The sequence below is a fragment of the Natrix helvetica genome, assembly GCF_964273705.1.
Source record: "Natrix helvetica genome assembly, chromosome: Z".
NCBI lineage: Eukaryota > Metazoa > Chordata > Lepidosauria > Squamata > Natricidae > Natrix > Natrix helvetica.
Genome location: NC_138554.1, coordinates 17097553 through 17122579, shown reverse-complemented (window position 1 = coordinate 17122579; position 25027 = coordinate 17097553). Strand labels below are relative to the sequence as shown.

The 25027-nt window shown below is 44.2% G+C and overlaps 1 protein-coding gene across 2 annotated transcripts in view; it reads left to right on the top strand.

Annotated features, from left to right (window-relative positions):
- The window catches only part of TEP1 (telomerase associated protein 1), a 125155-nt gene that overhangs the window by 87126 nt on the left and 13002 nt on the right, over positions 1-25027 (top strand). For both annotated transcript variants that reach the window (XM_081932388.1, XM_081932387.1), the window contains exons 40-50: positions 3589-3688; positions 7761-7916; positions 8047-8256; positions 9556-9709; positions 11401-11619; positions 14063-14226; positions 15634-15750; positions 17943-18050; positions 20696-20822; positions 22015-22082; positions 22826-22952. In XM_081932388.1, coding sequence (XP_081788514.1) covers positions 3589-3688; positions 7761-7916; positions 8047-8256; positions 9556-9709; positions 11401-11619; positions 14063-14226; positions 15634-15750; positions 17943-18050; positions 20696-20822; positions 22015-22082; positions 22826-22952 — 1550 coding nt within the window. The remainder of the gene's footprint in view (positions 1-3588; positions 3689-7760; positions 7917-8046; positions 8257-9555; positions 9710-11400; positions 11620-14062; positions 14227-15633; positions 15751-17942; positions 18051-20695; positions 20823-22014; positions 22083-22825; positions 22953-25027) is intronic.

The following is a 25027-nucleotide window of genomic DNA, read 5'->3' as shown; positions in this document are numbered from 1 at the left end:
CTCCAGCGAGCAGCTGGAACGTCACGGAGGCTTGCGGAAGCGTCGCAGGCAGGTACGACGCATGTGCATGCCGTGCGCATGTGCACGCGTTCCGCACGCATGCATGTGGGTGACATCAGGGCCGTTCCAACCGTACAGGTTGGAACGGAATCCGGAACCCACCACTGAACCAGTCATAGGATTCCAGGATGCTGCAACATGCTGATTGCCAAACACCCAAATTTTGATCACATAATCATGGGAATTATGTGATAGTCCTAAGTGTAAGGGCCAGTCCTAATTCGTTTTTTTCAGTGCCCTGGCTAAATGAATGGTTGTAAGTCGATATTACCATATTTTTCGGAGTATAACACGGACCAAGATTTTGAAGAGGCAAAAAGGTTTTTGCACTCTGCAGACCTTCCAAAAACAGCCCATTTTTCAGGGTTTTTGAAAAAAAGGGGGGGGCATGCATCACCTTTAGGAGGCTTACAGGGTGCTACTGGGGGTGGGGGCAAAAATGAGCAAAAAAACGGGCCATTTTTTGCTCATTTCCGCCCTCCCCAGCTCCCAGGAGCACTCTGGAAACCTCCTAAAGGCTCTGCACAGCCATTTTGGTGAAGGGGCTGGGGTTTCAGGAGGCCAAAAATGCTGTATTCAGTGTATAAGACGCACTCAGATTTTCACCCTCCGTTTTGTGGGGAAAAGGTGTGTCTTATACTCTGAAAAATATGGTACCTGAAATGGAAGAAACACAGAACAGCAGTTAACCATAGTTGGAGAGGACATGTTAGTTCCAATATTTGAGGAGCTGCCAGAAAAAAGAGGGAGTCAATTTATTTTCCAAAGCACCTGAAGGCAAGACAAGAAGCAATGGATGGAAACTAATCAAGGAAAGAAGCAACCTAGAACTGAGGAAAAATTTCCTGACAGAATAAATATTTAGTGCAGTGGTGGGCAACCCGCGGCTCGGGAGCCACATGCGGCTCTTTACACCCTTTAATGCGGCTCTTCTGTGTGCCGGGTGCCCGCTCCCCTCCCTCCTCTCGGGCTTCGGAGGGAAGCTTCTGCAAAAGCCCAGGCGAGTGACAACCAATTTTGGTCCTATGACTGCAGAATGCTGCAAAATACCATAAATGCAGGCCAGTTGTTGAGTGTTTCAAATGTGATTGGAACACTCAACAAGGTGACCACAGTGTGTGTGTGTGTGTGTGTGAGAGAGAGAGAGTGAGTGAGAAAGACAGACAGAGAGAGGAACAGAGAGAGGGAGTGAGTGAGGGAATCAGAGAGAGACTGACAGACACACACACACACACACACACACAGACAGAGAGAGACAGAGAGGGGGAGGGAGGGAGAGAAAGATAGACAGACAGAGAGACACACACAGAGTGAGTGATTAAGTGAATGAGTGAGAGACAGACACACCCACATACACAGAGTGACAGAGAGAGAGGAAGGGAGGGGAGAGAGACAGAGGGAGAGACAGAGACAGACACACACACACACAGAGTGAGTGAGAGACAGACAGACACACACACACACAGAGTGACAGAGATGGGGGAGGGAGGGAGAGAGAGACAAAGAGCCAGAGAGAGAGAGAGAAAGAAAAAGAAAAAAAGAAAGAAAGTGGGAGAGAGAGATGAAATTAAAAACAACAACATACAAACCTGACTTACTCAAACTATCCAAGGAAATGCAAGGCCAATGTTCACATTAGTGGTTGTGACTTTGTCAGTCAATGTCAGGATGTAATTTTCTCTACATTGTAAGGCAAATTTTACGGAATTTAACGTTATCGATAAATAATATCGTTCTAAAGTTTTTGTTTTATTAGTTGTGTTATTTGTATCCTCCCGACCTATGTGGATACTTGCATGCAGAATATTCTCAATAAAAACTTATTGAAACTAAAAACAGTGTACCATCCTATGTATTTTCGGTTTTAAAAATGTGGCTCTCAAAGTAAATTTCAATCGTGGTTTTGGCGAGATTTGGCTCAGTTGAAAAAAAAGGTTGCCCACCACTGATTTAGTGGAACTGCCTCCAGAAGTTGTGGGTGGTCCAACACTGGAGGTTTTTAAGAAGAGATTAGACAACCCTTTGTCTGAAATGCTATAGAGCCGTGATGGCGAACCTATGGCACGCGTGCCACAAGTGGCACGCAGAGCCATTTGTCAGGGCACACAAGGTGCTGCCCTGTCAGCTGGCCAGCGCGCATGCGCGCGCTGGCCAGCTAAGTTCACCTTTTTAAAAGCTATTTTTCGCCTTCCCCAGGCTCCAGAGGCTTTATAGGAGCCTGGAGGGGGCGAAAAGAGCCTCCCCCACCCCCCCGGAGTGACTTCCGGTTTGCTCGGAGGGTGGTTTTAAGCGTTCCGAAGGCTTCAGGGAAGCCTCTGGACAGTCCCTGAAGCCTCCGGAGGGCCTCCGGGTGGTCGGGGGAGTCTCTTTTCGCCCTCCCCAGGCTCCTATAAAGCCCCTAGAGCATGGGGAGGGCAAAAAAACCATGTAAAAATGGGGGAGTCGCGCGTTTTGCGCACATGCGCACTGGGGGGGGTCGCACGTTGCATTATGGGTGCGGCACGCCCGCACTCGACCCCCCTGCGCTCCCCCCATTTGTGGCACGCGAACCAAAAAAGGTTCGCCATCACTGCTATAGAGTCTCCTGTTTGAGCAGAGGTTGGACTAGAAGACTTCCCAAGTCTCCTTCAACTCTGTTATTCTGAAAGAAAGGAGACTGAGATGCCACCCATGGAATTAATTAGATTGGAGAATGTTGACAGCCTGTATTTGTAAAATTTAAAGTGGGGTTACAGTTTAAAATCTTGGGATGGGCAATTTGATGGTATTGAGCGGCCTGTAGACCCCGAGTCCTCTTTGTCAGCATCTCTGAATCTCCCTCCAACCACAAATGCAAAGATCAGGACATAATTTCTGCCCATTTTGAGATAGGAAGTGTAATAAACGAAACTGCATTTAATTTAGAGCCAAACTATTTTTAAAAAGGCTGTTCTGTCTTCACTTTTCTTGCACTGTTAGCTCTTTTTTTTTTCTTGTGTCCTTCTTTGAGGCTTAATACTCCTGCCACAGTGGAGGAGTTTATTGTGAAAATGTTAGTTTACCAAGATGGCAAAATTAACTTGTTTGATTAGAAGAAGAAAAATAAGAAAAACTTCTTTGAAAAACTATAAGCCTGATAGGGAATTTTTGCTGAAAGAATGAACAAAAAATGATAATGATGATTTATGATTTGGGTGACTAGAAAAGATGCAGATTAAGGAAGGGATGGACGTGATTTATTCAATATCTAGGAAAAAGATTTCAGATATTTCAACTTAAATATTTCAGGAAATAAAGGACAGCCATTTGTTGTTCGGTTAAGAGGGGCGGTAAGTAGTGAACTGTTACAGAGTAGGTTGGAACTCCATATATTTCATAACTTTTGTTTCTTCTTGTTGTACATTGTCTCTGGTTTTTGTTTAAACTGTTGATTACCTGACATAAAACTCCTAATAAATATACATTAAAAAAAAGACTTAGTGATCCTGCATTAATTCAGATCACCTAGCAACCACATTTGAGTTTCCTTCTGTTTCTTTATTACTTTAGGATCCTCAGCAAGGACGCTCACAAGGCCCAAATTACAGACTGCTGCATCAATTCAAATTGTAAACTATTAGCTTCAGTATCACTGGATGGCACTCTTAAGGTATTATTGGCTGGGTTTAGGGGATGGGGCGGCGGCACAAAGAACTGGATTTAAGCATAAATTAAACCAATACAGCTTAAAACATTGTTTCTCAATCTTGGCAATTTGATGGCGTGTGGACTTCAATTCCCAGAATTCCCCAACCAACATGGCTGATTGGGGAATTCTGGGAGTTGAAATCCCCACACCTTCATTGTCTGAGAGGGGGCCTCATAATTTCAGATTTTTAAGTTTATTTGTCTCCGTTTTATTATAATGTTCTATATGAAAGTCTGTATAGATTAACTTTCCTATTTGGCTCACATGACCTCATTAATTTATTAAAATGTGCTTTGTTTTTACATATATTTTTACCTCCTGTTCAAAGAGGGCTGTTTTCCGCCCATCGCAGATTGGGTAATACATCTTGCTAGCAGTTCAGTTATTACACTGCCTACTTCTCTGTCACCAATTGCCCAATAGAACCATTATAGCTTCTCATACTTCAGGGGTTCATTATGTCTATATTCAGAACTGAGGGTAATAGTTGCAACAATTATAATTGTGTTTGAATCTTGTACGTTGATATGGCCTACAGACTAATCAAATAATAATGATGTGGCAGTGCCTGGAGACAGCAGAAATAAGGGAAAGAACTGGAGAAGATAAACAAAATACAAAGACCTGCAAATAGAAATAGGCCGACTATGGCAAAGGCAAGCAAGGGTAGTCCAAAAGTAATAGTTCCAACTGGAGCACCACTTGAAAACCACAGTACCAATAGTAATAGGCGCCTTGGGTGCAGTGCCAAAACAACTGGAGCGCCAGTTGAAAACCAAAGGCATTGACAAATTTGCCATCAGTCAATTGCAGAAGGCAGCTTTACTGGGAGCTGCTTCCATTCTGTGACAATATCTATAACGCTGTCAAACATCCAGATTTGCCTATCCCAGGTCCTTGATAAGGACTTGATAGGTAGACAACAATGCCAAACCCAGACTGAACATCTGGCTGACGATGATGATGATGATGATGATGATGATGATGATGATGATGATGATGATGATAATAATAATAATAATAATAATAATAATAATAATAATAATAATGCGCAAGAACAAGCTATCCGAACAAATGCCATTAAGGCCAAAATCGAAAAATCCTCTGATGATGCCAAATGCAGACTCTGCAAAGAAGTTGATGAAACTGTTGACCACATACTCAGCTACTGTAAAAAAATCTAATTATAAATTGCGGCACAATTCAGTAGCACAAATGATCCACTGCAATTTGTGCAAAAATTATGATATTAAAACAACAACAAACTGGTGGGAACATAAGCCTGAAAAAGTCACCGAAAATCAGATGGTCAAGATCCTATGGGATTTTCGTATACAAACAGACAAAATACTGGCGCATAACACACCAGACATCACACTGGTTGAGAAAAATAAGGTTACAATCATAGCCATCGCAATACCAGGTGATAGCAGGGTCGACGAGAAGGAACATGAAAAAATCGCGAAATACCAGGACTTAAAAATTGAAATTAAACGATTATGGCACAAACCAGCAGTGGTAATTCCAGTGGTAATCGGCACACTGGGTGCTATTCCAAAAGCACCGGAATTACATTTAAAACAGTTAAAACTTGCCAAAATCGCCATCAGTCAAATGCAAAAAGATGCACTGCTTGGATCCGAACGTATATTACGAAAATACGTTACGACATCCTAGGCCCCTGGGTGGGGCCCGACTAGTAATCAATGCCAAATCCGGCGAAACAACTGGCCGCTGTGATACAATTGTATAGTAGTAGTAGTAGTAGTAGTAGTAGTAGTAGTAGTAGTAGTAGTAGTAGTAATTAGCTTATGGCTAATGGAGAAGAACTGGGTGAAGTTGAAATTAAATGAGGCATTTTCCAGGGTGATTCTCTTTCACCCCTATTTTTTATACTCTCAATGCTACCACTGACAACCATTTTGAAGAGGGTGAACTGTGGATATGAACTTGCAAAGAAAGGACTGAAAATTTCACACTTGGTGTACATGGATGATTTGAAGCTGTTTGGCAAAACAAAAGCTGAATTGAATTTATTAATGGAAAGCACAAAAGAATTTAGCCAAGACATTGGTATGCAATTTGGAATTGACAAATGTGCAACAATGGCAACCAAGGCAGGCAAGGTCCTAGAAGATGATGGAATACAAATTGAGAATGAAGAAATGATAAAGGCAATAAAACCTTTATCTATGAGTACTTGGGGATTTTAGTGGCCTCTGACTTAATGCATAATAAGGAATTAACCTCAGCCAAATACATTCGACGAATTCGCAAGATATTAAAGTCCAAACTGAGTGGAGGAAACATCATAAAAGCCATAAAGACCTGGACTATACCTGTAATTCGATACTCTGCAGGAATAATTGACTGGACCCAGATGGAGTTGGACAATTTGGACAGAAAAACAAGAAAGCTTATGACAATGAATCATGATTTGCACCCTAAAAGTGATGTTGACCGATTGTATCTACCAAGAGCAGAGGGTGGTCGAGGAATCCTACAAGTAAAGCAGACTGGAAGAAGAAAGACACAGCTTGAATGACTACATCCAGAAAAGTGAAGAACCAATGATTAAGGAAGTAAATAAAGGAGGCCTTTTGAAGACAACTAAGTTAAAAGCTGAATATAAGAAAGAAGTAATTGACAAGGGAGCTGAAAATTAGAAAAACAAAATGCATGGCCAATACTTGAAAAGTATTGAAGGCAAAGCTGGCCAAAAACTAACTTGGAACTGGTTAAGATCAGGAGTACTGAAAAAAGAAACAGAAGGCTTTATTTTGGCAGCTCAAGAACAAGCCTTAGCCACAAACTGCATGAAGGCAAAATTTCAACATGTTACCACCAACAGCAAATGTCGCCTCTGTAATGAGAAAGATGAGACAGTCGACCCCTTGATCAGCGGGTGCAGCAAAATTTCACAAACTGACTACCTACAGCACCATGACCGCGTTGCTAAGATTATTCACTGGAAATTGTGCCAAAAGTTTGGATTTGAGTACAGCAAAAACTACTGGGACCATCAGGTTGAGAAGGTTTTAGAGAATGAGAAAGTCAAGATCTTGTGGGACTTCAGAATCCAGACTGACAGGCACTTGGCCTACAAAAACACCTTACATAACAATAATTGAAAAGAAAAAAGTATGTTTCATTGACATTGCAATACCTAGTGATGCACAAATTGAAGATAAACAGCAAGAAAAAATCACAAAATATCACTTGCAAATTAAGGTTGAGAGACTGTGGAAAAAGAAATCATGTGTTGTCCCAATTGTAATTGGAGCCCTTGGAGCAATACTTAAAGGGCTACCTTGCTATTTGGAAATTCTAAATTTACCTGACTTGAACATTCTGACTCTACAAAAAAACTACCCTACTTGAAACAACTGATATCCTCCGATGTTACCTTAACAGTTCCTAGGTCCTTGGTTAGGACTCGAGCTATTGAGCTACCAACTAGCCCCAAAGGCTATGAATCTCACCAAAGATTAACATAATAATAATGATAATGATAATAATAGTAAAAGGGCCTTGGTTAGGACTCGAGCTGTTGAGCTACCAACCAGCCCCAAAGGCTGTGAATCTCACCAAAGATTAACATAATACTACTACTACTACTAATTATAATAAAAACAGTGATACTTATTTTCATTGGGGCACTTGGTACCATGTCCAAGAATTTTATAAAACACATCAAGAAATTGCAGATTCCCGTAATAACACCAGGGGAAATGCAAAAAACTGTGCTACTCAGAACATCATACATCTTAAGAAGGTGCTTGGTTGATACCTAGGATGCTGCCAGCAACCAGTATCAACCATTAGCACCAGTCAATGGTATTTATGATGCGCTTTTGAATGTTCAATTGTCTGAGTTTCATGTTTAATGAATAAAGTATAATAATAATAATAATAATAATAATAATAATAATAATAATAATAATAATAATAATAATAATAATAATAATAATAATAATAATAATAATATAAATTGACAAAACCCTCAATTTTTTTACTATTTTTAAAAAATCAGCTCTGGGAAGCTGCCCAAGGACATGTGCTCCACCAGTGGGACTTCTCGTGCCCTTTGAACTGCGTGATCTTTCATCCAAACAGTCAGTTTGTGGCTATCGGTGGATGGGACAGATCAGTTACTGTCTTGGATACAAATGGAATGAGCAAGATCTCGGTGAGGTTGAGAGGGACTCGGTGTATAACTGGGAGATGGATGATTGATGAAGACATGTCAATCAATGGAACCGGCTCTGGGAGTCTTGAGGAAGCAGGCAGTTGTCTTTGACCACCATTGTCTCTTGCAGGTCATGAAGGATCATGATGCCTCCGTCCACTGCATTTCCTTCTCTTCCACTGGGAAAGTTTTGGCGGCAGCTACTTTGGCTGGTTCCATCACCCTGTGGTCGTGGCAGGAGGCCATCATCCTGGGTTCATTCAAGGCCCACTCTGGATGCACCTCGGTGGCTCGGTTCCTTTCCAATGAAAAACTTCTCACCGCAGGAGAAGACTGCAAGGTGCAACTTTGAGCATGCTGAATGAGGTTGAAGATTGATGACAGGGACATAAGGGTTGATGAATTGGTTCAAGATTGGTATTACAAAATTCTATTGCACTTATAATGTACCAATCTTGATTTCAATAATTTCAATTTCTGCTGGAACCATCCAGATATAATGTATTTATGTATATATGTATATGTATATGTATATGTGTATGTATGTATGTATGTATGTATGTATGTATGTATGTATGTATCAGCGGTGAGCTCCGGATCCCGTTGCAACCGGTACTCTGCAACGGTGCCAGGTGTCCAACATTGGCGCGGGTGCTGCGCATACATGCGCATCCACCGCCTGCGACACTCCAGTTGCTTGGCGGAGTGTTGCGCACGCGCTTTACACTGTGTGTGTGCGTGTGTAAATGGCCTGTTTTCTTCAAATATCGGTAAGGAACAAGGGCGGGCTGGCGGGCGCTCCAAAGCACTGTTCCAGTACGGTGGCTGCTGCTTCCGGCAGGCACCAGTATGCGCGTACTGGGGCGTACCGCCCGGAACCCACTACTGGTATACATGTATATATGTATGTATATATGCGAGAGAGAAAGAGAGATACAGTATCTATATCTATATAGATATAGATTAGATATAGATATAACTCTGGATGGTTCCCAATTAGCAATAATCTAGTGTAGACTTCTGTAAATTCATCGATATATATTACTTTTATTGAGATTATTCTCTCTTCCCCCCTCACTCTCTTTATATATATAAATTAATAATTAAAAATGATTTGTCATGAGAATAGAATAAAATAGAATAGAACAGAACAGAATTAAATTCTTTATTGGCTAAGTGTGATACACTCCAGTCCATAAACTCTCGGTGTACATCCATGTAAATCAAGCGATAAATCATGATAATAACTAAAAATAAAACAAATAAAGATAACAATAAAAGTAAGATCTACAAATATAAGCCCATGCAGCTTTTCCTTTATAAAGAAGGCATTTGAAATACCCATAGTTTATGGGAAGGAGTGAGGAGATTCAAACTGAGTGAGGATTCTGAGATACCCAAGGAGCCCAGCCTTAGGACAAATTGGTTTCTAATTCAGTTTTCCAACTCAGAAACAGTCTACAACATGCAGCATTAGTTCACTTTCTAACCCATTCGTTCCACTGGAAACCCATTTTCATTATTAAATAAAGACACACCCATTCATATGAAATCCGACGCACTCTACATTGAGATTTAGCCACAAATAGGACAAACCAATGAAATGTTGTCTAATTGATCATTTTGTCTTGATGCACAGGTTCAGATTAGCAAAGGTCACTTGGGGCAATTTTGGAGCACTTTAGGATCAAGAACTCTTTCCCCGGCCCTGTGCGTGGCCTCAAATCTTGATGGAAGCCAGTTGGCCGTGGGACACCATTCAGATGGCATCTTGATTTACAGCCAGCCTCGGCGTAAGACAATTATGGTTGGAAGTTTCTTCTGGAGGGTTGATGCAGTTTGATTCATTTATTATGGGGAACTGTGGCAAAACCAACCTTCCTTCCTTCCTTCCTTCCTTCCTTCCTTCCTTCCTTCCTTCCTTCCTTCCTTTTATCCCTCCCTCTCTCCCTCCCTTTCTTCCTTCCCTCACTCCCTCCTTTTTGTTCATCTACTCGATCTATCTATATATCCATCCATCCATCCATCCATCCCCCCTTCTCTCTCTCTCCATCCTTCCACCCCTTAATTTCATTCCCAATTATTTGATGTCTGAAACAGAACATCAAGTGTTTATTACTTGAAGTGTAGAAACCGTGTTTAATTTCTAGCCTCATCCTAATTACTGACTCTTTCAGCTGAGGTTCTACAGGATGATCAATGTCCTAGATCCATGATGGTGAACCTATGGCAAATGGGCCACAGGTGGCACCCAGAGCACTCTTTGTGGGCACGCCAGCTGTTGCCCCAGCCCAGCTCCTCTATGCATGTGCGCACGCCAGCCAGCTGATCTTTGGGTTTCCACCGTGCATGCATGGGGAATGGGATACATGCTGGGAATGTGCGTGTGCATGCGTATGCGGGCAAGACATCGGCACGGGGGTGCTTGCGCTGCATTTTGGGGGTCCGTATGAATGTGCACCCCCTGCCACCCCATTCTGGCCCTGGAAGGCCTCCTCCACCTACCTGGAAGCCAAACAGGTGAGGGGGGAGGGGGCGCATGCATGGGGATGCGTGGACATGCACGAGGGTGCACGCACAAGGATTTCACACGCATGCTTTGGGCACTCGGCACCAAAAAAGGTTAGCCATCCCTGTCCTAGATGAGCTGTAATTTGGATCAAAAGAACTGAGCGGAAGCTAATTCCCTGGCAAGGGTGCCCATCGGAAGAAGAGCCCAACCCACAGTTGTGCAAAGCCCCTCCTGGCCATGACAGCCATCTGATGACTCAGGAGTCGTGAGTCCAGGAGAATCCACAAATTATGCACTGGGTCTATTTGGGGAAGTACCACTGCCTCCAAGACCAAAGGTGGCAATTCTCCATGGACCAAAGAACCCCAAACCCACAACCACTCAATCTTTCAGGGATTCAGTTCCCAAACCCATAGCCCCCCATCCAGCCCCGAACACAGGGAGGGCTAATCTTTTTGTTGACGCATGCCAAAAGCGTGCACATGCGCTAAACAGTGCACACTTGTGTGCACACCCATAATACAATGCACCCAACACCCCCTGTTTGCCAGGCCCTCTTGCGCATCCGTGTGCAACTCCCCCTGCGTCACCCCTTTACCTATGCATGGGCGTGTGACTGCCAAGCCCCGTTTTGGGCCTAGCAGGCCTCCCTGAAGCCTCCTGCGCCCAAAAACAGGGCATGGGGGGCATGCCACCACCCTCACAATCCCCCCTCCCCCTGCACATGCACGCTTGCCTCCCCTCATGCACGAGCATCTCCTGCATGCGCCCTGGCTCCTCCCCACGCATGCACGGCAGAGACCTGAAAATCAGTTGGTTGGCGGGAGGCGGGTGCGCCTGCGTGGTGGAGCTGAGCTGGGGTGACGGCTCGCCTGCCCCCAGAGACGGCTCCGTGTGCTACCTGTTCTTTGTCACTAGAGTATGAAACATTGCATAGTTTTTTAACTTATGTATGTTCTTTCATTCTTGTAGGCTTTCAGACAACCCCGGTTCATTTGCAAGGAAGCGATGTGGCCGTCTGTAGCCTGGCCTGGTTACACCATGTATTTTTGGTTGCGGGCCTCGGCGATGGGTCCTTTTGTATCTGGAAGACTTTTGAGAGCAGCTCCAATTGCTGCCATCAGTTCAAGGCCCACGAGAAAGCTGTGATGGGCCTTGCGGTGTCTGATAAGCTGGTGGCTTCTGTCTCAGGTGAGTCCAGGGGGGATTGCTTGGACCAATCAGTGGTTTTTTTGAGGACTTCAAGAACCAGAACGGATTTGAGCAAAGAAAGGGAGTCACTTGTGGGAGGATTCAATGAAATTGCAAGTAGCAGTATCTGGCTAAGCTTGTCTAGGCTTGATAACTAAGTAGGATTCAGTTTAGTTGGAACTTGGGGGGCAGACTAGCAGAAAACCCCAGGTTTTTAGAACAGATTGAGAAGCCAAAACCTACAGCAGTGATGTCAAACCAGCAATGTCCCAAAGGTGCTTTTTTCAGGAGGCAACTGGACTTTCTTCTTTTTTGCTTTTGAAAATGTTTTGCTTCTCATCCAAGAAGCTTCTTCAGCTCTTGACTGAATGGTGTGGAATGGAAGGATTTATATTCCTTACAGATGGCTGGTCATTTGCATCCTTTTAGAAGGTCCTTGAAGCACTTGGAGATTTATCTCTGTCCTCAGGGTCACCTGAGTAATTGCCCCTAATTCCTGTAGTCTGCAATTTTTTTCCCCTCTGGAAATCCATTCCTGCACTCACACCATTCAAAGGGTGTCCATCCCAAATTGCATAGCTTAAAAATCTGTAGAGATTCTCAGTCATCCAGGTCGTGGTTGTCCCAAAGGTGCTTTTTTCAGGAGGCAACTGGACTTTCTTGTTTTCCTTTTGAAGACGTTTCACTTCTCATCCAAGGAGCTTCTTCAGCTCTGACAGGATAGTGGAGCATGGAAGGATTTATATTCCATGCTTCCAGTTCCTGTACACTGCGTTTGTTTTCCTCTGGAAGTCCATTCCTACTCCCACACCATTCAAAGAGTGTTCATCCCAAATTTCCAGATGAATTTCAGAAGGGAAAAAAATTGCAGACTATAAGAATCAGGAGCACTACTCAGGTGACCCTGAGAACACAGGTAAACCTCCAAGTGCTTCAAGGACCTTCTAAAAGGATGCAAATGACCAGCTGTCTGCAAGGAATACAAACCCTTCCATGCCCCACTCTCCTGTCAGAGCTGAAGAAGCTCCTTGGATGAGAAGTGAAACATCTTCAAAAGAAAAACAAGAAAGTCCAGTTGCCTCCTGAAAAAGCATCTTTGGGACAACCATGACCTGGATGACTGAGAATCTCTACAGACACTTCTATGTTCCAAGAAAATTCCATTAAATCACTTAGGAATTTAACTTAACTTCAAGGAGACCTCACTTTTCTTCTTTTGGTGAATACAAATATTTGTCTCATTTAATTAAACATTTGTGATAACATGAGGAAGGAAGAACCTCACTGTAGATAACACAGACCCTACTTTTTATAGGTTTTGGTAGAGATGCGTATAGTTAGAATTATGTGGGAGGGTTTGTTGTGTACAAGCAGGTTTATTTTTGACTTCAATGGCAACTGGATTACTCTTAAGATCCCAGCTTGGATCTTAAAGTCCTGGCAGTCAGTTGGTTTTCTTGATCCTTCTAATTCCAGCCAGACTCTTTTCAGGAGCAGAGATGAATTATGCAATCTGGAATGAAATATTTGCAAAAGGTGTCTCTGGGTGTGTTCAGAATGCTTGTGTTTAATTACTAAGTCACCCGCCCGCTTTATTTGTTTAGTTTTTGCAAGCCAGTTTTACAATAAAGAGGCAGTGCTTGTAAGAACAATACCACCTGGGAAGGGAGGAGAATGGGGTTTATATTTGAGTTTAAAATATCAATATCCAGGTGATTGTAAGGTTAGAAGAAGGAGATATTGAAATAATTCACATGTTCTGTGAAACCACTAAAAGAAATATATTGCCCTAACTTCTAAGTTACTGTTCTAACCAAGGTTTCCCAAGAACACGAAACAAACTCCATGTCCTGACAAAACCCCCTTTTATTAATTTACTGGGGATTCTTCTCATTCACGTTCAGCAAAGTCTTTGGAGGGAGGATTTACAGTCACAGACCTTATCTGGCTTGGAGAGCTGCTAGGCCGATATCTGCAAAACTCGGCAAGGAGTTCCAGAGTGTCACAAACCAATTAAGCGAACTAATTGTCTCCTGCAAACTCCACTCCCCTTTCACTCCTCTTTTATTTCCTCTGGGAGGGGCCATTCACCGTCCACCTGTGCCTTACTCTGAAGTCGACCCCTGTTCTTTAGCTGTTCCCTTCGTCTGGCAACTCTGCGCATGCGCACACTGGGAACAGGCTCCAGCTGTTCCTCTGCCTCATTGATGTCTGACTCTGAAGGCAGCTGATAACTGGCATACGGCTCTGGCCCCCTCTCTGCCTCCAACACAGAGCCCTCATCAAAGCCTTCCCCAGACTCCAGGACTGGCCCATGTCCCTCCTCAACCTCCTCACTGTCCGAATCTGCTGCCAGCTCCACTGGCCGCTTGCAGGCCACAACAGTTACAAAATTATTGACTTGTCTTCACTTTCACTTTCATCTATATATTTCTTTTTCCAGAGGATTTCACCGTTGGGCTGTGGCTTTCAGAGACCCTGAGACCAGGACCTGCCTTGGATGCCGGCATCTCACCACTCTCCATCCTCCGTGGTCACACTTCTGGGGTGACCTGTTGTGCCTTCAGCCTTGACGGCAACTACCTTGCTACCGGAAGCAAAGACCGGGTAAGGCTGTCTTACGACCTTAACCAACGGTGGGTTCTGGATCCCGTTGCAACTGGTACGGTTGCAACGGGGCCCGGAGTTCTCCACATGAACACGCGCAGTACACTCGCACACATGCGCAGTGCGCGCATGCGTCCTACCCTCCAGCAACGCCTCCGCGATGCTCCAGCTGCTCGGTGGAATGTTGCGTAGGCGCTGTACACGTCGTGTGCGTGTGTGGAAGCGCCGAAGGGTTTAAAGACAGGTAAGGACGACGGGCGGGCGGATGGGCCCTCCAGAGCACTATACCAGAACGGTACCCGGTGCTCCGGGCAGGCACCGGTACACTCATACCGGGGCGTACCGCTTGCAACCCACCACTGACCTTAACCCAAGGGCAGAAGAACTTTAGCATGCACCAAAGAAGATGGGATACAGCTTCTGGGGTACAGCTTCCCTGTCACACCTAATTTGCCCCATGATACTCCAGTCCAAGAATATTGGTGCATTCATCAGTTCTGCAGTGGGATGGTGAGGTTCCATCTCCTAACAAATGCCTGCTGGAATGGTTTGCTCACCTGGTCACCTGCTTTCAGTCCTTCATAGCCTACATATTAATCTTTCTGGCCAATGAGAAATGGGTGCCTAAGAAAGTAGGAAGAAGGAGGGTGGAGGCTAAAACATATAGAGAACGGTTGCTGGAATTGGCTCCGTCTAATTTAATGAAAAGAAAGACTAGGGTTGACATGATAACAGAGTTCCAATATCTCAGGGGCTGCCACAAAGAAGAGGGAATCAAGCTATTCTCCAAAGCACCTGAGGGTAGAACAAGAAGCAATGGGTGGAAACTAATCAAGGAGAGAAGCAACTTAGAACTAAGGAGAAATTTCCTGACAGTTAGAACAATTAATCAGTGGAACAGCTTGCCTCCAGAAGTTGTGAATGCCCCAACACTGGAAGTCTTTAAGAAGATGTTGGATAGCCATCTTTCTGAAACGGTATAGGGTTTCCTGCCTAGGCAGGGGGTTGGATTATAAGATTTCCAAGGTCCCTTCCAACTTCTATTCTATTCTGTTCTGTTCTTATTCTCTTCTCTTCTCTCTTCTCTCTTCTCTCTTCTCTCTTCTCTCTTCTCTCTTCTCTCTTCTCTCTTCTCTCTTCTCTCTTCTCTCTTCTCTCTTCTCTCTTCTCTCTACTCTACTCTACTCTACTCTACTCTCTACTCCACTCCACTCTACACCACTCCACTCTACTCTACTCTTATTCTACTCTGTTCTTATTCCATTCCATTCCATCCATTCTATTCTGTTCTATTCATTTAGAAGGCAAGATATCAACTGTGGTGAAAGAAAGTCTGTTTGGTAACAAATGAATAGGGCAAAAATGGCTACAATTCTTTGCTTTGAATGTGTCTTCTCCCAATCTCAGGCCTTGTTTCTCTGGGATGTAAGGAACCCTCTTCAGAAGGCTCCCTCTCTCTTGCGCTCCCTGCTTTTCTGCCACCAGGACTGGATTTCCAGCTGTGCTTGGATTGGCACCATGTTGGTGAGTTTGGAGAAATTCAAAGAGCATGCACTTCTGGGCTCCTGAGGAGGAGAGTCTTCAAGGGGCTGGGTTAGTTCTTGTCATTGACGTAGCATTTGCAAGTCCACTTTTGTGAATTACTAGGAAAAGAGAGCCAGGCTAGAAACCAGGAGACTTAGACATGAAAACTGGCTGGGTGACTTTGGTTAGGTTAGGTTTAGGTTTATTAAATTTATAGACCGCCCCCTCTCCCCGCAGGGACTCGGGGCGGTGACTTTGGGCCCATCACTTTCTCTTAGTCCCGTTCACCTCACAGGGTTGTTGTTGTGGATAAGATAGGAAGAAGTATTAGGTATGTTCGTAGCCTTGAGTTATTTTTAAAAATGGAAATAAATCTTTTTTAAAAATGTGTGGCAGATGGGAATTTTCCTCTGAGTCCATCAAAGAGGTAGCCCTCTCTTACCATTAATGTCTTCAGCCAGCCTGGATTTCCAAAAAAGAAGAAATAAAAGAAGTAGCGAAGTGCCCCAAGGAGAACTTGCTGACTTCACCTACATGCGGCTTTCCGAGAAAGAGAGAGTAGAAACGCAGAGACAGAGAAAGAGAGTGAGAGAGATACAGAGGGAGAGAGAGAAAGAGTCATAGAAAGAGAGGAGGGATCGGTTGATGGGCAAGGGTCTTTGGTGAGGGCTTTCTCTGAGCCTGACCTCCTGGGTGGGTGTACGAGGTTTGGTGGGGCCAGCTCCTTTTTCCCGCTGCCCTGAACCACTTAAAGCTGTGGCTGGGCGCTGTTGGCCCGTCCCCCTTTCTGATGTCCCCTCCCACCAGATCTCATTCCCACCCCATCAGCCCTCGTGTTAGTGAGGCTGGCGTCGGTTACAGCTCGACCAGGGTAGTGTCTCGGGGCAAAGAGCAGGTTGCGCATCTCCTCAAGCGACAGCACCAACAAAGGCTGGAAGAAGCTCCACAAGAGTGAAGCACTGGAGAATCAGGCTGCTTTCCCATCCCCCACTGTCGCCCTTACCTTCTCAGGCCAGGCGAGGGAGGGGAGGGCAAGGGGCGGGGCCAGCCAGTGATGGGACAGGGAGCCGCAGCAGAGGGCCCAAAGAGATACATGCAGCTCCAGAGCCAGGGGTTGCCGACACCCGGTCTAGTGTAGGGGTGTCAAACTCGATTTTATTGAGGGCCACATCAGAGTTGTGTTTGACCTTGGGGGGGCTGGATTCAGCCCGCAGGCCTTGAGTTTGACACCCCTGATCTAGTGGTTAGGGTGCTGAACCTGTTGAACGGAAGTTTGGCAGTTCGAAACTCAAGTACCATGTGACGGAGTACAGTTGCTTTTTGGGGGGGTTCATTCTTATATAGGGTATATTAGAATTGGTGACCCTTTGAGAGTAGTATGCAATGAAATTTCATTTTAATGTATGCCAATTAGTGTACATTTAAAGTGACAATAAAGTTATTCTAAGTCCTGTTCTAGCTCCAGCTCCTGAAAACTTAACAGTATGAAAGAATGCAAATGCGAGTAGATAAATAGGTACCACTTAAGTGGGAAGGTAACAGCGTCCATGAGCCTCGGCTTATAGTCATGCTGGCCACATGACCACAGACGTGTCTTCAGATAATGCTGGGTCCCTCAGCTAGAAAATGGAGATGAGCCCCATCCCCCAGAGTCGGACACCTTCAAAAAAAAGGAGGGGAAATGGACCAGGAAATTACTGTATTTTTTGGAGTATAAGACACACCTTTTCCCCACAAAAAAGAGGGTGAAAATCTGGGTGCATCTTATACACTGAATACAGCATTTTCTTTCCTCCCAAAACCCTGCTCCCTTCACCAAAATGGCTGTGCATAGCCTTTAGGAGGCTTTCAGAGTGTTCCTGGGTGCTGAGGAGGGCAGAAATGAGCGAAAAACGGGCCGGTTTTTTGTTTATTTTGGGGGGCTTCCACCTCCCAGGAGCACTCTACAAACCTCCTAAACGCTATTCATGCCCTTTTTTTGGGGGGGGGGGGGGAAGCCAGCCTGTTTTTGCGAAAAACAGGCTATTTTTGGGAGGTCTGCAGAATGCAAAAACTTTTTTTTTATTTGCCTCTTCAAAATCTTGGTGCGTCTTACACTCCAAAAATACGGTACATGATTGAACAGGAGAAACCTTTTCCCTTACCCTCATATTTCTAATTCCTCTTTCTGACCCTTGTTCTTTTGGCAACAGCTCTCTGGCTCTAATGATAGTACCGTTTGTCTCTGGGATATGACAACTGGCGAGTGTATCCAGAAATTCCTGGGGCACCAAAGCCCAATCTGTGGAATCACATCTGAGGTAAGGGGATAGGCCAAAGGTGGAGCATTTTCAAAGGATGATTCTGCAGAAAAATCAAATCCAGAAAACACACACAGATAACTGATTCCGCTGGATTCATTAACTTCTTTTTATACATAATAACAGATGAATAAATGTCCAATACCAATAGTAGAATCTTTCAATGTGGTAGAAGTTACAAGCAGAACATAAGCAGGAGAGAACAATTTCATCTCAGAGTTCAGTTTCAATTTTGATTCTCAGTACAGACTCAGCTCTGTTTAAACTCCCATTGGCTGACTTAGTTGCTATGCCTATTCATTGGCTGACCTTGTTCCCATGCCTCTCCAAGTCATGAATATTCTAACAGATTCTTTCCTAAATATGTCTTTGCCTCCCCTCCACATTTCAGTGATTCTATAAAACAAAATGAGGGAGTTTGAACCCAGAAAGGAACCCACTAAAAACCCATTAAGAGTTTAGAATTGGAAATCACTTTTGGGGGGATTTTGATCTCTCCAGAATTGATCCAACATTTTTCTGAGCTCAGAGAAGTTGTCCTGAGTTTGATGTGATCCCTTTGGGAGCAGCATCTGAACACTTGCTGTAAAGTCTTCCGACAGTCTCTTTCAAATTCAGAACGAGCCATTTTGAGGTTCAAAACATTGTGGGCGCTTCTAGAATGCTGTCTCTGTGGATGGGGGTGGAAGAGAAAACAGCTTTGCATTCAAGGTCGTGTTGAGGGGGGAAAAATATAAATAGTGTCTTGGAGAAGACCTGAAAGAAACAGATATAGGGATAAAGACATTTTAACTTGATGCTTAATCTTTAAGGACTGAAATTGGCCTGAAATCGTTATTTGCAATTGGATTTGCTGTTTTGAATAATCCTCACAGTTCCAGGTGTAAAAGTCAGCTTGTATGGTGAGATGGGCGGCAAACAAATTGAAGGAAGGGAGGGAGGGAGGAAGGGAGGTGGGATGGGAAGGGAGGGAGGGTGGGTTCTGGCTATCACTACTGCTGGTTCGCTCAGGGACGCAATGCGCACCAACATGCACAGTGCAACAAAAATTGCTCTGCACATGCCCAGAAGGCAAAAACAAGATGGCGCTGCCTACGGTGCCACTAAGAGAACCGGTTCAGTGGTGTGGTAGGCCTGGGTTGCTGCCAGTTCCAATGACCCAGGCCCGCAAGATACTACCGGATCGACCAAACCGGGCCGAACCAGCGGGAACCCACCTCTGATGGAATAGGATGGGATGGGATGTGTTGAATGAATGAATGAATGAATTATTATATTGTATCTAGCTCAACCAGAAGCATCTTCCCAAGTGTATAAGAAAACTAATATCATCTTTGAATGTTCAGAAAGTAATATTGTTATTGCTGATAACTAACATACAGGTAGTCCTCGACTTACAACAATTTGTTTAGTGACCGTTTGAATTTAACAACGGCACTGAAAAAAGTGACCTATGACTATTTTTCACAGTTACGACCATTGCAGCATTTCCATGATCACGTGATCAAAATTCAGACGTTTGACAACTGACTCATATTTATGCCGGTTGCAGTGTCCCTGGATCACGTGATCCCCTTTCGCGACTACGGACAAGCAAAGTCAATGTGGAAGCCAGATTCATTTAACAACCGTGTTACTAGCTTAACAACTGCAGCGATTTACTTAACAACAGTGGCAAGAACGGTCATAAAATGGGTCAAACCTCAACAACTGCCTCACTTAGCAACATAAATTTTGAGATCAATTGTGATCATAGGTCGAGGGCTACCTGTTCTTGTACTTTTGGGAGGACGCCAGCATTTAGTGTAGAATTGGTATAGTAATTATTTATGTTAATTGTGGCTCATTCATAGCAGATGCTTGTTAATGTCAGCCTCCGCTTCGCTTGCTTGCTATCGGATGCCATAGAAACGGGGAGGGTGGGGGCATGGTATTTGGGAAGGGAATTATATGGTACTGAAGGAGTATGTAGAAGGGAGTTTTGTTCTCACCATCTTCTGCGCCTGCTGATGGGTGATGTTTGGTCTTGGTCAAGGCCAACCGTCTCGCATACCAACCTGATGAGGCCTTTTGAAGATGCACCCCACATGACACCTTAGGGAGTTGCAGATTGGACACTGGGCTGGGGTAATTGGAGGGAGGGGGCTGGGTAATCATTTGATATGTACTTGTTCGTGCCTTTTTGGCTCAGATTTTGCTTTCCTTTCGCTGCTATCTTTTCATAACCAGTAAAAGTATTTTTAATTCCACGAATAATGGAGTTGGGAGTTTTCTTTCTTGGTTATTGATGGAGGCACACCTGACAGTAAGTCTATTGATCCTTTTGCCTCATTTTAGCTGTCTACTCCTATCTTATTTAACTGGGTCATTACTTTCTAAATGAGTTTAGATGTGGGACATCAGTTCTCAGCATATTCAACTAGTATTCTGGTGGGGTCTTCTGAGAATTGAGTTTACTTGCTGCTCTGAAGGGTACTCCATTTGTAAAAATTACTCTGTGTTGCAGCCAGCTGCAAGACCTTTTGCATGTTCCCAGCCAATTGCACAGAGCAGTTGCTACACACATATCATGACTGTAACTATGCCTGACCATGCTTCTTGTTTTATTCCCCTGAACTCTTCCCTTTCTGGATCCTTGCACACAGAAAGACCATGTCATCTCCATGGGCAGAGATGGGTTGCTGATAACATGGAACCTCCAGGGAGTGGAAGAAACTCGGTTCTTGGCTCACCCTAGCCAGACCAATCACTGCACTGGCTTCAGGGATCCATGTAAGAGATTTCTTGGCATTATTTCTTGCAAAAACGTGACTCTGTTTTGGAAGACAGGGATTGGGGAGGAGGTGAAAGTCCTGTATGCATTGTTTACCCTGTAATTCAAATGAATCTTTGGTTGTGTATATTTTTATATCGGGGTTTAGTTTTGATACAGATGATGCTTCCGTTTGCGAAAACATACATTAAAACATACTTAAATTTGATCAAGCCATCTTGAGACAGAGAGAGACACAAACATTACATTCTGATCTAGTGGTTAGACCTCATGGTTAATGCACCAGGCTAGAAACAGGAGACTGTGAGTTCTAGTCCCACCTTAGCTATGAAAGCTGGCCAATGAGTCTCTCTCAGCCCATCTTACTGTTCTGGCCTAGGCTTCCCAAGAGCCTGAAGCAAACTCCTGATCCCGACAAAAAAATCCTTTTATTAATTGACTGTGAATTCTGCTCATTCACATCCAGCAAAGTCTTTCAAGGGAGGATTTACAGTCACAGACCTTATCTGGCTTGGAGAGCTGACAGGCCAATATCTGAAGAACTTGGCAGGGAGTGTCGGAGAGTCACGAACCAATTAAGCAAACTAATTGTCTCCTGCAAACTCCACTCCCCTTTCGCTCCTCTTTTATTTCCTCTGGGAGGGGCCATTCATCATTCACCTGTGGCCTTACTCCCAAGTCGACCCCTGTTCTTTAGCTGTTCCTTTTGTTTGGTAACTCTGCACATGTGCCCACTGGGAACAGGCTCCAGCTGTTCCTCTGCCTCATTGATGTCTGACTCTGAAGGCAGCTGATAACTGGCATATGGCCCCGGCCCCCTCTCTGTCCTCGACACAGAGCCCTCATCAGAGCCTTCCCCAGACTCCAGGACTGGCCCATGTCCCTCCCCAACCTCCCCACTGTCCGAATCTGCTGCCAGCTCTGCTGGCCGCTGGCAGGCCACAACCCTTACCTCACAGGGTTCTTGATGTGGGGAAAATAGGAAGAGAAAAGTGCGTTGGATACATTCGCCGCCTTGAGTTATTTATAAAAAATTGTAAAGGCATGATAGAAATAAATAATCTTGCAGTGAAGTTGAAGTATTAAAGGAATTAAACAGGAAATGTTGTCGTAGAGTATTTGGATGTACCTTTCCCATAGGTTACTCGCTGTAGAGTTGGTATGAAAGACTTCTGTTTTTATCCTCCGCAGGGCAGAAAGACTTTATGTTGGCTGCAGCTGGTGCTGACGGCACCGTGAAAATTTGGAGACCCTTGACGGTAAGAAAGGAGGGGAAATCTTTTATCTATGTTGCACAGTACAAATAATAGGGACCAGTTCTTCCAGGAACACTCTCTCTATAAAAACGTGTGTGTGCGTGTGTGCGCGCGCGCATGTGTGTTTGTGTGTTCAAACGTAACACTGGAACATCTCAAGCAATTTCAACCAAACTGGTATACAGATGACTTTCTTTCTGGATAAAAATACTGGGGGGGGGGGAAACACCCCTAATACGCTTTGGGAGGGGAGGTGCTCTGTTAAGATACAGCCTGTTGTGCCTTAAAATGGCTTCCATTGTACATCGTAGTGGAGTTGCCATGGTAATGGCTTCAAAGTACTCCACAAGGGGGCTCCCTCTGATAAGGGGGAAAATCCAACATTAGAAATTACGTTTGATCCAGACATTTCCCCCCCTGTAAATAAATACCCAGGTAACGCCACGTTATCGGCTATTTTGAAATAAAATTAGGTTACAACTTGAAAGTTGTAATGTTGATGCATTAGAAATTATTGGTTGAAATGCCAGAATTTAATTTTACTAGTTAGGGTTAAAGTTAGGGTTAAGGTTTTTATTTTTCTTGTCAACCCCCCAAAGTTAAGTTACTTAAGGTGAATGACCGTATAAATCTTTTAAATACAATGCAGATGTAAACATTTATTTTTCTCCAGTTTTTTGCTCGCATAAGAGTAATATTGCCTTTTATCGCATGCTTTTTATTAATTCCTTTCTGGTTATTTGCAGATTGAACAACCTCAAGTCCTTTTTGGACACTCTGCTTCTATCTGTGCGGCTGCTGCTACCTCATCGTCTTTCCTGACCATCTCCAAAGACAAGTCAGTCCGCATATGGGCCGTCCCTAAAAATGATGGTAAGTAGATGAGTGTCATGATTCCGACTAACGAACCCAAGCAAATCAGAACTCTGAGGCTAAGGTCTCCCTCTAAGAATGACTTTATTGGGTACATCATATCAGCATGATCAAATAGAAAATCAACTCTAAATGTTTCCCGCGGTTTCAGTATAATTAAAATAGAAAATAACTCCCTCCCCAAAAGTCACAAGTCACGTCAGCCAACTCCTCCACGTCTCTATTCACCACCTGTAGAGATGACCTTGGTTCCCATGAGAAAGTTCTGTGTTTTGTCTAGCAACACATTTCTTCCTCCCTCCTCCCCTCCCCACTCTGTATGGCAACTGAGGAATAGAGAATTGGCTTCTGCCAGACACAATTAGAAGTTGACAGTCAGATCTCCCCTAGTGACTGAGGAATTCATGGAAAATATCAAATATAGATAGGTTAATTTCCTATTACCCATACCCCTCCAATCTAAGGGTAGTATTCACTTATCTTCCCTACCGGTTTGCAAATGTGAGCGCACACTCAGCTGTCCACACATGCACTTTTGGTGAAAAAAGGGTCTAAATGGGATGCCATAGAGCTGGGGTGGTTGGGCGGGGCCACTCACGATTTCTGCTATCGGTTCAAGTGAAGCGGTCTGAACAGGTAGAATACCACCTCTGCCCCAATCACCAGGTGGTTCCTTTGGCTTCTGGGGATAATTTTCATGGAATTTCCTGACTAACGTCTCTGCTCTAACATTCCCTCCCTTTACCCAACTGGCTTCTGACGGGGGGTAATCTTTCCACTGCACAAAGTATTGCAGTTTCCCCTTATAAATGAAGAGGGTAATCCTTCCACGTGATCGTGCTGATATGATGCACCCAATAAAGAGGGAGACCTTAGCCTCAGAGTTCTGATTTGCTTGGGTTCGTTAGTCAGGATCATGACAATGGATCCCTTAAAACTGGGGTCTACAACCTTGGCAACTTTAAGACTTGTGGGCTTCAACTCCCAGGGCCAGCCAGATGTCGCTACCGGTTTGGCAAATCAGGTCAAATTTCCCCTACCAGTTCGCCCGAACCAGTGCAAACCGGCCGAATACCACCTCTGTTGGAGACCCCTGCCCTAAAGGACCCCGGAACATTTTGAAATTTGTGGATTGAAGCAGAACAAGAAATAGAGGCAGAGAGAGAGAGGCGGGGAGTGACTATCACTTATTCTTAACAATCACAATTGAGTCCAAAATTTCTGTTGCTAAGCAAGGCAGTTATTAAGCGAAGTTTGCCCCATTTAACGACCTTCCTTGCCACCAGCGAATCACTGCTGAACACTACAGTTGTTCAGTGAATCTGGCTTTTTCATTGACTTGTTGAAAGGTTGCAAAAGGCGATCACATGACTCCAGGAAACCATAACTGTCATAAATATGAGCCAGTTGTCAAGTGTCTGAATTTTGATCACACGGCCATAGGGATGCTGCAACTGTCACTAAGTGTGAAAAGCGGTCATAAGTAGCTTTTTTCAGTGCGGTTATAACTTTGAACGGTCACTAAAAGAATGGTTGTAAGTCAAGGGCTACATGTACAAGTGGGGTTTCCCAACCTTGGCAATTTTGTGTGGACTTCAATTCCCAGCATGCATTTTTCCATAAAGAATTACGGAAAACAGGCAGGCTAGCAGTAATATCTACTCCCCACTCCAACAATACATCCCAAAGAAATGTGAAAGAAATTATCCAGCAATCTGAAAATAAGGAGAAAAAAACAGCAAACCGTAGTGATTCATTTAACAACTGGATGATCTCCTTAGCAACGGTGGCAAAAAAAAGGTTGGAAAATAAGGCAAAGCTCACTTCACAGCTGCTTTGCTTAGCAACATAAATTTTAGACTCAATTGTGGTTATAGGTTGAGGATTACAGATAGTCCTCGGCTTACAACAGTTCATTTAGTGACCGTTCAAAGTTACAACAGCAAATGTGACATGACCATTTTTCACAGTTCCCCATGGTCACGTGATCAAAATTCAGATGCTTGGCAATTGGTTCACACTTATGACTTGTTGCTGCGTCCCAAGGTCATGCTATCCCCTTTTGCGACCTTCTG